Raw genomic sequence first — 14,912 nt, forward strand, 5'->3', positions numbered from 1 at the left:
AAGCAACACAACAAACCCCTTAGGAAGCCAATCTGCGTCTCTAGCGCTTCCATAAATACCAACAAGTTGTCTGCGAACTGAAGATGAGAAATCATCAGACCACCTTGATCCGAGGAGATTCCAACAATATCACCATTCACACTCGCCTTGCCAAGCATCCTACCAAGAGCTTCTGCTACAATAAGAAATAGGAAAGGCAAAAGAGGATCCCCTTGTCTTAGCCCCCTTGAGCTCCTAAAGAAGCTTTCAGGATAACCATTCACTAGGATGGAGAATGAAGCTGAAGAGATACACATCATAACCCACCGAATCCACCTATCCCCAAGTCCCATGCACCCAAGCAAGTACCTAAGAAAACTCCAACTAACATGGTCATATGCCTTTTCCAAGTCAATTTTACACATCAATCTCGGCACCCTTGATCTCTTCCTAGAATCGATATACTCATTAGCCACCAAGACACCATCCATAATTTGCCTCCCTCTCAAGAAAACACTCTTAGTCGAGTTAATCACCCCTGGTAATACCTCTTTAAGTCTTAAAGCCAACAACTTGGATATGATCTTATACATTGCCCCAACCAAACTAATAGGTCTAAGGTCCGTTATGTCTTTTGCACCCTCTTTCTTGGGAACTAGAGCCACAAATGAACAATTCGACCCAAAATCCAAGAAACCATTAGCATAAAAATCATTGATCACCTCCATCAAGTCATTTTTCATCACTTCCCAACACACCTTAAAGAAGGCAATTGAGAACCCGTCTGGGCCCGGGGCTTTATCTCCGTCGAAACTCGAAACCTCACCTTAAAAGGTCTTTCCAACTAGGCCTTTTGAGCTTTCGAGATCTGGTCAAACTCAAGCCCATCAAGCCTTGATAGCCTACGGTGCACTTCCGTGTACAACTTCTTGTAAAAACCCACAATTGTCTTAGCCACCTCTTCTGCCCCTTCCACCCACTTGCCATCGTATCTAAGCTTCAACAACCGGTTAGCTCGGTTATGCTGATTAGCTACCTTATGAAAGAACTTAGTGTTATTGTTACCCTCTTTTAACCACTTGATTCTTGATTTTTGTCTCCAACTTACCTTTTCCAAAAGAGCAACACTTTGGAAAGAAGCCTTCAAGTCCACTCTATGAGCCCGTCGTTGGATTTTTGTTATGAAGCATCACTCGAATGGTACTGCCACTTAGTATAAAACTCGTTTTGTTGCACGAGATTTTATTTTGTCTTATGTCTTGGAATTTATAATGCTGCATTTGTTATTGTGGCGACATTGACATCTTTTCATGTTTTATTTTCCCTCATTGCTAATCAGGATTGATTTTTGTATCAATTGGATATGAAGAATGCTTTTCTTTTCCACAAGACTCACTAAGAAGGTCTATATGAACCATCTTCTTGGTTTTCTGCTTCAAGGGGAGAGTGAGATGGTTTGTCGCTTTTGGAAATCATATATGATTTGAAGCGATCGCCTCGTGTTTGGTTCCATTTCTTTTGCAAAGTAGTTATTAGTATGGGTTTTTAGAGATGCCACTCTAATCATACTATTTTCATCCATTATAGCGTGATTGAACATACTATTTTGTTGGTATATGTTGACGATATTCTTCTTACTCAGGATGAATCGTAATTAATTTCTCATGTAAAGAGTGAGTTTGGTCGTATTTTTGAAGTCAAAGACTTGGGCAGTTTGAAGCACTTTGTGGGTCTTGAGGTGACTAGATCTAGGACATGAATTTATCTTTCTCAAAGGAAATATGCCCTTGATCTTCTTAGTGATACTAGTATGCTTGGGTGTAAACATTTTTCGTCGCCTATGTATTTTAAGAATTTGTTTCACGAGAGTGAGGGTGATCTTTCTAATTTTCTAGAGTATTGTGGATTAACTTGATTTATCTTACCATCACTTGATCAGATACCACATTTGTTGTTAGCTTGGTTAGCCAGTTCATGCATGCTCCTCCTGCCTCTTACCTTGTAATTGTTCATTGCATTCTTCGGTACATCGAGTCTTATCCTAGTCGTGGTTAGTATCGTCTCATGCCCATCTTGACATATCAGGATATACTGATGTTGAATTGGCAAAAACAATCATAGATCGTTTCTATTCTTTTGGCTATTGTATATTTCTTGGAGGAAATCTGGTTACATGGAAAAATAAGAAACAACCTTTTGTTGCTGACTTAAAAGTGCTGAGACTGTTTTCTGAGCCAGCATGAGATTCTATGGTTTCGTTCCTTCATTTATGAGTAAGGAATTTCATTCCATGGTTCTTTGTATCTTTACTGTGATTATGAAGCAACTCAAAAAGTTGTGTCTGATTCAGTTTTTCATGAGAGGTCTAAGCATATTAAAGTTGATGTGCACTTTGTTAGAAATGAGGTTTTTGATAGCTCACCAACCCTTCACCATGTGTCCTCTTCTCAGCAACTTGTAGATATTTTTACCAAAGCAATTGGGCCTGCTACTCTACATGATGTTTCTAACAAGCTGGGCATGTTTGATGTATATGCCTCAGCTTGAGGGGGAGTGTTGGTGTGTGTATAGTTATTATTGGTTTGTTGTTAGTAGTGTGTATTATGTAATTCTTTTGATATATACATATATATATATAGGACTAGTAAAGCTTATTAGCTTGCTAAGTCATTCACAAGAAATTACGAGGGAACACCCTTTAAGTCAATTAACTCTTCCACGGTAGCTATCCTATCAAGAAATTTCTATGCAACCGACCCTCTTTGGAACTTTGGTATTTCTAATTTGAATTTGTTATCCTAACGTTGATCTTCTTTGAAGTTGGGTTATCTTCTTTGGACAACAAATCATTTTTTTTCATCACTTTGGTCACTCTCGTCACAATAAGTATATGTGGAGGAGTAGGTGGCACCTAAACATTAAGATGTTGGCTTATGTTTTCTAAAATTTCCGCTAAATTTTAAACTAATCTTAGAGTTCTTCCTGAAGTCACACGAAGGTTTTGAAATCCACTTTCTGCACAATATACTCATCTTCATCATTTCTGCCGAAGGGAACTTGATTTTTCTTTGGAGGCATGATCGCATCCAAAGACAACCAAGTTCTGATACCAACTGATGCGGAGGAAAGATGAAGATCGATGAATTGATTTTAGACAAATTATCCGAAAGGAAAATAAAAGCAATTGAGACATAAGAAAGGAAAATAGGCAAGTTTTTATTTTATTTTATTTTTGGGAGGGGGACTAGGTATTTGAGAGAAACCTCTAGAATTACTCTAGGTTTTGAAAGAAACATGTAACTTCAAATTTTTTAGAGAATCTCTAAACGATGAAAATTCATTCAGCTCAAGGATACCTCAGGGGTGCCAGTGTCCCACCCTAGTTATAAGCTTACATGACTTTGTAGGCAAGGCTTATAGGCACATTGGAAACTACATAACATTAAACACCAACCCAACTACTTCTAGGAACCACAAGTTGGTGTTATGAAAAATGCAAAACCATTTAAACTTAAACATTCTAAACCTAGAAAATGAAAAATTAGTTCTCTAGGAGCTAACGAAGACATTTAAAGCAAAGCAACTCTTACAAATATCTAAAACAAGTTTCAAGAAGTTGTTGGGGACCCATTCTCCAAGATAAAAACGTCCCAATCTATGTGGACTCCCTTTTGGGTCTCATTTAGTCTATACAACTTGTTGTATAATCTGACATTGATAAAAAAAGTCTAGCTTAGGCCCGATCTTTGGGATCTTCGAAGGGTCTTCGGATGATCAATTGTCTTTAGAGAATGATCTGTAATTCCGTCAACATCAATGTGCGTTCCTTAACCTACAGCAAAAGGACACTTCATTTTACAGTGTCGAAGCGAGACATTCTTTGATGTTTTTCCATACATGTCAGGAAGTGTCGTGCCATGTTGAGGACTGTCTAAGAGCCAACAAGTGTTGGCACGACTAAAATTCCAAAAATAGTAGTGCCAGGGTAACACTGATGGACAACCTAAATCCATGGGTTCTTAGTATTGATTATTCATTTTCTGCTTCACCAGTGTTTCTCATAAAATCACCATTTTTTTTATGATTCCTGATTAATAGCTCAATTTTCAACCTTTAATTTATGCTTATATTTCCAAGGCATGCTGTTATTGAAATGAGTAAATTAAAGAATGTAAATCAGTCATTTGTTCATCTTTTGGAAAAACTTTACAATATCAACCAATTCATTCTGATTCTCATTCGCATATTGTTTAAGAGCTTCTACTAGATTTGGAAGAATTTATTCTTTACTGTTTACTTTCCGTGTTGTTTCTCCAAGTTGTATTGTTCCAATGTTTAATGTCTTTTGTATTTCAGTTAATCTAAAAATGAGATACCCCACAATGAAATTTGGAGGACGCATTATATACAGTAGAACAGTTCTCGAGGTAAAGAAAGCTACAATGGAGCTTTTGGAGTTCATTGAAGCTAAGAAAGATCAAGTTATTCTTGGATTAGATATTGAGTGGAAACCCTCATTCGTAAGAGGTTCGTTCAATAAGCTGAAAATGAGGTTTTTTGGTATTAATAGTTTTTTTTTTTTTTTTTTTTGGTTCTAATCTCTGATTGAGTTGTTTTATTTATATTATGTTCTTTCTGATTATACTGTTTGGACCTCTAAGTTCTATCCTTGCATGACCATGTGTACATGCTCTTGAGTTCATGCATGTGTGGCACATTTCAGGGTTTCTTGGGTGGTGAATTGTAAGATTCTGTCAAATTAATCTCTGATATCTTTTTAAATGTTAGTGTTCTGTCTAGAATCTTAAGAAAAATATCCACTTTAGTTTTTCCCGAGTCCTATTGCCGATAGAAACCCAAAAATAAGCCAAGATTCTAATAATCCTCATCATTTGACAAAAGATACCCAAAAACACATGTATATCTATTGGAAAATCAGAAAGATATGTTGGAAAATCAGAAAGATATTTGGCAGCAAAAAAAAGATATTCTGAAAGATACTTGACAACAATTACCAAGACTGAATAACTGTAAATAAGGAAGAAATTAGTCAATGATTTATAAATTAGGAATGTATCTTTATTAGGTAAACTAATTAGTTATTCTTTTCCTAGTTTAGATTTCTTGTAATTCTTACAAGTAGGAATCTGTGTAAGTCAGAAATAATGAATATATGAGAAAGTTATTCCCAAAACTATTCTCTCTGTTTTTTATGGTATCAGAGCTAGCAATTGCTTGCTGACTCCTTTCCCATTCTTCCCTCTTCTATTTCTCTTTTCTGTTTTCTATTCTCTGTCTCGACTGTAGCAACATGTCTGATGTTTCAATTGAGTTCGCTGCTGTCCCACCTTCCTCTGTTGTAAACCCGTCAAAGGGTAATGGAACCAACTCCGAGTCCCACTATGTTCAAATTACCACTATCCGCCTGAATGGTGATAATTTTTTGCGATGGTCACAATCAGTTTGCATGTACATTCGGGGGGCGTGGGAAGATGGGCTTTTTGACTGGTGAAAAAACAGTCCCTGCAGAAGATGATCTAGCCTATGCGACTTGGGATGCTGAAAATTCCATGGTCATGACGTGGCTTGTGAATTCCATGGAAGAGGATATTAGCTCTAACTATATGTGCTATCCAACGGCACAAGAGCTTTGGGAAAATGTGAACCAGATGTATTCAGATTTGGGTAATCAATCTCAAATTTTTGAGTTGACTCTCAAACTTGGTGAGATGCGTCAAGGAGAGGATAGTGTCACCAAGTATTTCAACTCTCTGAAACGGGTGTGGCAAGATCTCGATCTATTCAATACCTATGAATGGAAATCAGTGGAAGATAGCCACCATCACAAGAAAACTGTGGAGGACAATCGGATTTTTAAATTTCTTGCTGGCCTCAATATTGAATTTGATGAAGTGAGGGGGAGAATTATTGGAAGACAGCCCCTTCCTTCAATTGGTGAGGTTTTTTCGGAGGTAAGGAGAGAGGAAAGTCGAAGAAATGTGATGCTAGGTAAGAAAGGACCTGGTGTTGCTGTTGAAAGCTCTGCCTTAGTGACTACTGATGCAAAGTCTAGCAAAGCCATCACTTACTAGCGTAGGAATGATGACAAACCACAAGTTTGGTGTGATTATTGCAACAAACCGCGCCATACCCGGGAGACTTGCTGGAGAATTCATGGCAAACCAGCAAATTGGAAGAGTAATAAGCCTAGTGACAGATGTGGCCGAGCTTTCCCTACTGCCAATGAACCCGAGGTCAGCCCCTTTACTAAAGAGCAGATGGAGCATCTTCTTACACTGCTGAAATCCAATTCATCATCTGGTATTCCTAGTGTTTTTTTGGCTCAGATAGGTAATAAACCTAATGCTCTATCTTGTTGTCTAAATTCATCCGCTCCCTGGATCATTGATTCAGGAGCCTCTGACCATATGATTAGTTCTTCGCATCTATTTAACTCTTATTCACCATGTTTTGGAAATGAAAAGATTAGAATTGCAGATGGTAGTTTTTCATCTATTGTAGGTAAAGGCTTAATAAAAATCTCAAAAAGAATAGATCTTAAATCTATTCTTCATGTTCCTAAACTTTCCTGCAATCTCTTGTCCGTAAGAAAATTGTTCAAAGATTCTAACCGTTGTGTTACCTTCTTTGAATCTCATTGTACTTTTCAGGACCAAAGCTCGGGGAAGATGATTGGCAGTGCTAGGATGATAAATGGTCTCTACTATTTTGACGATAGTCTATCTAGTAATAAAAAGGCCCAAGGCTTTAGTAGTATCAGTTCTATCTCTGTTCGTGAACAAATAATGGTTTGACATTGCAGATTAGGCCAGCCTAGTTTTTCCTATCTAAAACATTTGTTTCCATCGTTGTTTAAAAATATAGACTCTGCATCTTTTCAATGTGAAAGTTGTTTTTTGTCCAAAAGTCATCGTGCAACTTATCTTCCTAAACCTTACCGTGCATCAAAACCATTCTATTTATTTCATTGTGATGTGTGGGAACCTTCGAAGGTTACTACTATGTCAGGAAAAAGGTGGTTTGTGACATTTATAGACGACCATACTCGTCTTTGCTGGATTTATCTAAAGCGTGAGAAGTCTGAAGTTGAAAAATTATACAGAAATTTTTACAATATGATTGAAAATCAATTTCAAACAAAAATTAGTATATTTCAATCTGACAATGGAACAGTGTATTTTAATAAAGTTTTGGAAACCTTCTTACAAGAAAAATGTATTTCTCATCAATCTTCATGTTGTGATACCCCTCAACAAAATGGAATAGCTAAAAGAAAAAATAAACATTTACTTGAAGTGGCCCGTGCTATAATGTTTTATATGAATATTCCAAAATATTTGGGGGGAGATGTTATTTTGGCTGCATCCTATTTCATCAACCGGATGGATGCCTACAAAAGTTTTACAGTTTATCATTCCGTTAGATTGCTTAGAGAAGGAATTTCCAAAATCTTGAATTAATTCAGAATTACCTTTAAAAAATTTTGGTTGCATAGTTTTTGTTCACATACTAAACAAATCTCGGTCTAAATTAGATCCGAGAGTTGAAAAATGTGTCGTTTTAGGATATGCTCCTAACAAAAAAGGGTATAAATGTTTTAACCTCAAACAAAAAAATTCCATATTACTATGGATGTCTCTTTTTTGGAACATACTCCATTTTTTACCAAAAAGTTTCTTCAGGGGGAGAAAATAGGTGAAGAAGATAATTTTGGGGAAAAATCTGCACCTTTACCCAATATAATCGTTGACTTTCCTTCACAAGACACCAAATCCTCTCCTCAAATCACTATTAGGGTATGTTTGATTGCACATGGAAAATAGGGTGGAAAATCAATTTCCATGGAAAATGACATTTTTCAAGTGTTTGATTGCACATGGAAATGGAAATTCATTTTTCACCCCATTCAAAAAGTCCACTAAATCATGGATTTCACTTTCCCACCCATATGGGTGGGAAAATGAAATCCACCCATATTTTCCATCATCAATTCTTCCCTACCACCACCACTACCACCACCACCACCATTACACTAACCTCGCCGTCGTTACCATCGCCGTCGCCGTCGACTCCGTCTCCGACCACCTTCTGTCTCTCTCTTCTTCTCTTTTTTCTCCATCCCTCACCTCTTCCACCACCACCACCACCACGTTCTCCCCCCATCTTCCTCACTTACCTCCGTCGCCGTCGTCGCCGCCACCGTCGTTGTCTTCCCCGCTTCCACCGTCGCCGTCGTCGCCGCAGCAGCAGCCACCTTCGTCGCCACCGTCACCACATCCTCCTCCCTCCCTCTTCCTCGTCATCTTCATCTTCCTCTCCCCCTCCTCTCATCTTCTTCCTCCTCCTTTTCTTCTTTTTTCTCATATTTTTCCATGATTTTATCCAAGTGAAATCAAACAATGGAATTTGATTTTCCAACCCTACCTATTTTCCACAACTAATTTTCCATGGATTTCAAATTCTATAGAAAGTGACTTTCCACAACTAAGTGTTTTCAGAAAAAAAGAAAACATCATTCAAGATGTTGATATTGGCATAATCGATTTTTTACCAACAGAGAAGGAAATACTACAAAATGATAAATTTAATCTGAATTCTGAGCTCTAGTTTATACTAGAAAGAGGATCCTTGAAAGAAATAAAGACCTTTCTATCATCCCAGTACAAAATCAATCAGAATCCCTGAGCAATAGCTATTTGAATATTTCAGGTAACTCTTCTTCTATTCCTATTTTACCTTCTACTCCCATTTCGGATTCAAACCCTATAGTATCTCCAAAAAATAAAACCTCAAATCTTGATATTCCAATTGCCATAAGAAAAGGAACCCGAACATGCACTAAATATCCTATTGCCAAATATATTTCCTACAAAAAACTCTCCAATAATCATAGAGCATTTACTTCAAATATTTCTCAACTTGTTGTGCCAAGAAACATTCAAGAAGCACTAGATGATCCGAATTGGAAATTGGCAGTACTTGAGGAAATGAACGCTCTTAGGAAGAATGGCACGTGGGAGATAGTTGACTTGCCGAAAGACAAGAAAACTGTACGGTGCAAATGGGTTTTTATAGTAAAATGTAGGGCTGATGGCAGTATAGAGAGGTACAAGGCGAGGCTTGTTGCAAAAGGCTTTGCACAATCATATGGAATTGACTACCAAGAGACGTTTGCCCCTGTAGCTAAAACAAACTCAATTCGAGTATTGTTGTCCCTTGCTGTGAAAATTCCAATTGGCCTCTACACCAATTGGATGTAAAGAATGCGTTCCTTAACGGAGACTTGGAAGAAGAAGTTTTTATGAGTCTTCCACCGGGGTTTGAAGAAAGACTTGGTGTAGATAAAGTCTGCAAATTAAGGAAGTCATTATACGACCTCAAATAGTCCCCGAGGGCTTGCTTTGAACGCTTTGGCAAAGCTGTAAGACATCATGGACATTGTCAAAGTCAAGCAGATCATAGCATGTTTTATAAACACTCGACAGAAGGTAAAATTGCTATTTTGATTGTTTATGTGGATGATATTATCTTGACAGGAGATGATAGTGCTGAACTGAAAAGACTAAAAGAAAGGCTTGCTAATGAATTCGAGATCAAAGACTTGGGGGCGTTGAAGTATTTTCTCGAAATGAAATTTGCTAGGTCTAAGGAAGGTATATTTGTCAATCGACGCAAGTATGTACTGGACTTGCTTGGAGAAACGGGTATGCTTGGTTGTAAAATAGTCGAAACACCAATAGAACCCAACACAAAATTACAACCTGCTAAGGCCGAGAGTGTAGTGGACAAGGAACAATATCAACAACTTGTTGGAAAGTTGATTTATTTGTCTCACACAAGACTGGATGGTAAGTATGGTTAGTCAATTCATGCATTCGCTTGGATTGGAGCATTTTGAAGAAGTTAATAGAATTCTGAGATATTTGAAGGGGACTCCTGGAAAAGGTATACTTTTTAAAAAACGTGGACATCTACAAATTGAAGCCTACACCAATGTAGACTAGGCTGGGAGTATAATAGATAGGAGATCAACATTTGGATATTGTTCATTTGTTGGAGGAAACCTTGTTACTTGGTAAAGTAAAAAACAGAATGTGGTTGCTAGAAGCAGTGCAGAGGTAGAATTTAGAGCAGTAGCTCAGGGTATTTGTGAAGTTATATGGATTAAAAAACTGTTAGAAGAGTTGAAGGTTTCAGATTCGCAGCCCATGAAGTTATACTGTGATAACAAGGCAGCAATTTCAATCGCCCACAATCCGGTTCTTCATGACAGAACAAAGCATTTAGAAGTGAATAAATACTTTATCAAGGAAAAACTTGATAGTGGACTGATTTGTATGCCATACATCCCAACTGTCGAACAGATTGCTGATGTATTTACTAAGGGATTGCACAAGAAGCAATTTGACGTTTTAATGGGCAAGCTGACTATAGAAGATATCTTCAAGCCAGCTTGAGGGGGAGTATTGGAAAATTAGAAAGATATGTTGGAAAATCATAAAGATATTTGGCAGCAAAAAAAAGATATTCTGAAAGATACTTGACAGCAGTTACCAAGATTGAATAACTGTAAATAAGGAAGAAATTAGTCAATGATTTATAAATTAGGAATATATCTTTATTAGGTGAACTAATTAGTTATTATTTTCCTAGTTTAGATTTCTTGTAATTCCTATAAGTAGGAATCTGTGTAAGTCAATAATGAATATATGAGAAAGTTATTCCTAAAACTATTCTCTTTGTTTTTTAATATCCACATTTTTTATCACATCTATACCCCCTTATCAACATGAATGGGAAAGGTTCTGGGGTAAGTTTGAAAAAGTATGTTCCGTGGATGTGGCCTAAGAATGAGATTCATGTTATATTTGGTTTCTTGTCTAACGTAGTGAGAAATTTGGGGGTTGGAAATAATTTGGACAGGGAAAACTTCGGAAAAACTGGGCAAAAGTAGGGAAAACATCAGATTTTTTTTAGAGTACGACTAGCCTTACTAAGTTAGTAAGGATGTCACCCTTACTAAGGGTCCTTGGCCACAACTTGTGGCATCCAAGAACATGATCTGATATTTCAGGGTTGTAGAGGACAAAATTCTATGAACGTTGAAAAAAAATTCACAAAAAAGTTATTTTTTTTATCTGAGTTTTTTCCATGAAATCTAGAGGGCTGTGGTGTTGGATTGGTAATGTGGTAATCCATTGAGCAAAACGACCCTAGTAAGGTTTAAAATCTTACTAAGTTAGTAAGGAAAGTGTTTTTCTATTTTTTATTACTTTTGGAAAATATGAAAACATATTTTGAATACTATACATAAAATAATTTGCTATTAATAAAACCACAATTCATTTGTGGTTTTTTCGAAAAAAATATCGACTTGTCACTTACCTGTCAAGTAGGAGAGAATAAAAGAGAGAATATCTATAAATTGAACCAATTCTGGATTGCTGGTGTTTTACAAAGAAATGTGAAATCTGCAGGATCAACACAAGGAAAGGTTGCAGTGATGCAGATATGTGGGGACGCTGATCACTGTTATGTAATGCACATCATTCATTCTGGAATTCCTCCCATTCTACGGTCACTTCTTGAGGACCCTACATATATTAAGGTCTGTTTATTTAATTTCTTCTTTCTCACTTCACATAGTAGCTAAATTATTCTAGTGTAAGATTGGTATGAGTTTTTATATTTGTTAATGATGCGTTTTACATACCTATGAAGGTTGGGGTAGGCATAGCCAATGATGCTACTAAAGTTTTGAAGGATTGCGGCGTATATATCAAAGCTTTGGAAGAACTGTCTGATCTTGCAAATCTAAAGCTTGGTGGAAAGCCCAAGAAGTGGAGTCTTCGTTCTCTAACCGAAACGCTTACCTGCAAACAGGTTACTCTTTTGGTCTCTCCTAAAATGGATTTCTCTATCGTACACTGAATTTCTTATTTACTTCAATTTCAATAATCTCATACTCCATATGCAAAGCAATGCAGTCATGCATACCTACTGGTCTCAAAGTTTCTATTATCCATACATCTTTTTCATGTGGTATATAATGTAGTGGAAAAACTCCTTTAGATTGATCAAAATTGATAAACTATGAAGATTCAAACAGAGAAAACAAAAAACGAGATTTATATGGTTCGACAAGATTGCCCACATTCATGTGCGGCGATAATAATTCTTTATTGATGACAATTGCTAAAATACAATACAAATTTTCAGGTTTTTGAACTTGGAATATCAATGGTGTCCTAGGGCGAAATGCACATTTTCTAGAGATGAAAATGCCCCCCAGAAGTTGTATGGATGCCCAAAAAATCCCAATCCTGGATCCCGAACTTGGAGGGCTGGCAAACCCTCACTGTGGGGCCCCGCACCAACATATAATAATATATTAATAACTATTTTCAAGGGAAAAATGAGATAGACCTATAATCAAGGTAAAACACTGGAATTCTTGAACAACATGCACCTTATGCAGTTTAGTTGTTAGTCCTAAGGAAAGTGTGTACTAAAGCTTTTATAGTTTCTTAAAGATGGAAACTTATCAAGAAATACCCTTGTCGCCCTCCAAATTTGTATGAAAGATTGCAATTTGATCTAACCTGTTGTAATGAATTATCGAACCAGGTTGAGGTGCAAACTAGGTCGCTCTCTTTAAGACAATCCGTGCCTCTGCAAGAAACAGGATACAACAGCCCAGTTTATGATCACTGTTCTCAGTTCTTCTGCAGAGAGAGAGAGAGAGAGAGAGAGAGAACATACATGTACTTTTGTTCCTTTGTCCAATTTAGAATGTAATCAAGAAAGTAATAAAAATAACAATGCTTTCTGTTTGTAGAACTGTAGACAGATAGAGAAGAAGAGAACGATTAGATAACCGAACAAATGGATATTTATCTATATATATAGACTAGGCAACTCAATAGACACATTAGTCCACAAGGGTTATGACTTTTAGAGTTGTCGGCCAATCCATTAGACCAATGGACATGACTGCCCAAGTTAAACAAATGGATGTAGCGTATACAAGAGGACAAAACACTAGGACAAAAATAAGAAAAAGTCTACTGCCATTTTAATTTTAAAATAGATAACACAAAATATATTTTTTTTAATGATGTTTAGAAGTATTTTAAAATGTTATGATACTAAATTTTAAAGCATTTAGCGATGTGTATGTTGCGTATGTGCAAGAACACATGCTTTTCGAGAGCCTGTTATGTTGCGTTCAGTTTCAAGCAAAGGCAACGAATTCAGTTGGAGAGAGAGATGTTACTGTTTTTTTAACTTGTTATAGCTGGAGAAGCCCAACAATGTCAGACTTGGAAACTGGGAAGCTGATGTTTTATCGAAGATGCAACTTCAGTATGCTGCTTTAGATGCTTTTGTTTCCTGGCACCTATATCAGGTAAACAAAATCCTTTTTTTTTTAATTTTCTTTTCATCTTATGAGACGGATAAATTTTTTGGGTAATTTACAAAAATGTGCACTGAATTGAAAAATTACCAAAACGGTACACTATTTAATTTATTTACCAAAATGGTAAAACTTGAAATGAACAGTAATTGTGTATTTTCATACTAAAAATAGCCCTTTAGCTTTGTTTTGTAAAACAATAGACATAGCCCCTGTTTAGGTAAACAGATAGAAATATCACGGAGATGTTAGTACAACTGTACAATGATATGTTTGCTTCAAAAGAAAAACATCACAATGGAAGAATTTAGATGACAAAACAGTGATATTTCTATCTGTTTTCTTAAACGGGGTACATGTATATTGTTTTATAAAACAAAGCTAAAACAGTATTTTTGGTATGAAAAATAAAAAAATACTGTTCATTTCAAAATTTACCGTTTTAGTAAATAAGTTGAATAGTGCACCATTTTGGTAATTTATCAATTTTCATGTACTGTTTTCATAATTTTATCTTTATTTTTCATCTAAAACAGATTCTGAAGAGCTTACCAGATCCAGCCAACGCCGAAAATGTGGAAGATTCTGGTTTGAAGTCATAATGCCCTTGCTTATATAAACTAATTATTATTTCACGACATTTGCTATAATCATTATTCGAGCAAAGATGAGTGGGGCTTATTCTAGTGACTTGCGGCGGTCACTATGGTCGTGCAGATGATGTTATGAATGTTCTTGGTGAATATCCGATTGCATATCTGCAATGGGTTTTTACATGAGGATGTATACTATGAAACTGAAAGCTTAGTTAAAAGAGGGCTTTTTCATTGAGGATACTAGAGTTATGAACAAAGGAACAAGGAAATGGTTTTGTATTGTACTTTTTTTTTTGTTGAAGAACGATAAGGCAGAGGCCGAGATGCCCCTTATACAAGAAAACAGAACATGAATCAAGGAGCCCAAAAAAAGAAACACTCAAAAGTAATCAGTACACGGACGGGCTATACATATCCCACTTAAAAATAAAATTCTCGAAAAACACATCTTCAAAATCCCTGTTTTTTATACCTATGGCTCTTTCTGGATTTTTGATTTAAAAGAAAAATATTGCTCAAATTCAATGGTTAAAATTCAAATTTCTGTGAAGATGTGCTTACTCGAGTGCATGCTTGAAGTCTACAAAGTTTTTATTTATACAATATATCCAATTTTGTCAACATGACAAGACGACCGCCAAGATTTCCTTCAAATCAAGGGACTATTCAAGAGATAATCCCAAATACCCACATCTCTCTACTTTTTCAGATGGCAAATAGTCAAGACTTTCTCACTCGAGTAATTAGTCTACATAATTAAACACAACTTTTAGATCACACTCTAAACGCCCCCTCCAATTATTGTGTCTTTCCTCTTCATTCCTGCAATGTTTTTTATATTTTTTTTTCTCATGTTTTGAATAATACCCCCCTAATGCCATTCTTACCCCCATTAACCC

At 36.4% G+C, this 14,912-nt stretch overlaps 1 protein-coding gene across 4 annotated transcripts in view; it reads left to right on the plus strand.

The window, feature by feature from the left end:
- Nucleotides 1-14,344, plus strand: part of LOC147386666 (uncharacterized) — a 43,817-nt gene extending 29,473 nt beyond the window's left edge. For 2 of the 4 annotated variants that reach the window (XM_086424161.1, XM_086424160.1), the window contains exons 3-7: nt 4,336-4,506; nt 11,478-11,608; nt 11,722-11,883; nt 13,298-13,408; nt 13,954-14,344. In XM_086424161.1, the coding sequence (XP_086280287.1) occupies nt 4,336-4,506; nt 11,478-11,608; nt 11,722-11,883; nt 13,298-13,408; nt 13,954-14,019 (641 nt within the window). In that variant the 3' untranslated portion in view covers nt 14,020-14,344. The other 2 variants (XR_015172234.1, XM_086424162.1) reach the window with 2 other exon arrangements.
- Nucleotides 14,345-14,912: the final 568 nt, after the last annotated feature.

Source organism: Akebia trifoliata, chromosome 14, assembly GCF_017979445.1.
Source record: "Akebia trifoliata isolate Shusen 1 chromosome 14, ASM1797944v1, whole genome shotgun sequence".
In the NCBI taxonomy this organism is placed as follows: domain Eukaryota; kingdom Viridiplantae; phylum Streptophyta; class Magnoliopsida; order Ranunculales; family Lardizabalaceae; genus Akebia; species Akebia trifoliata.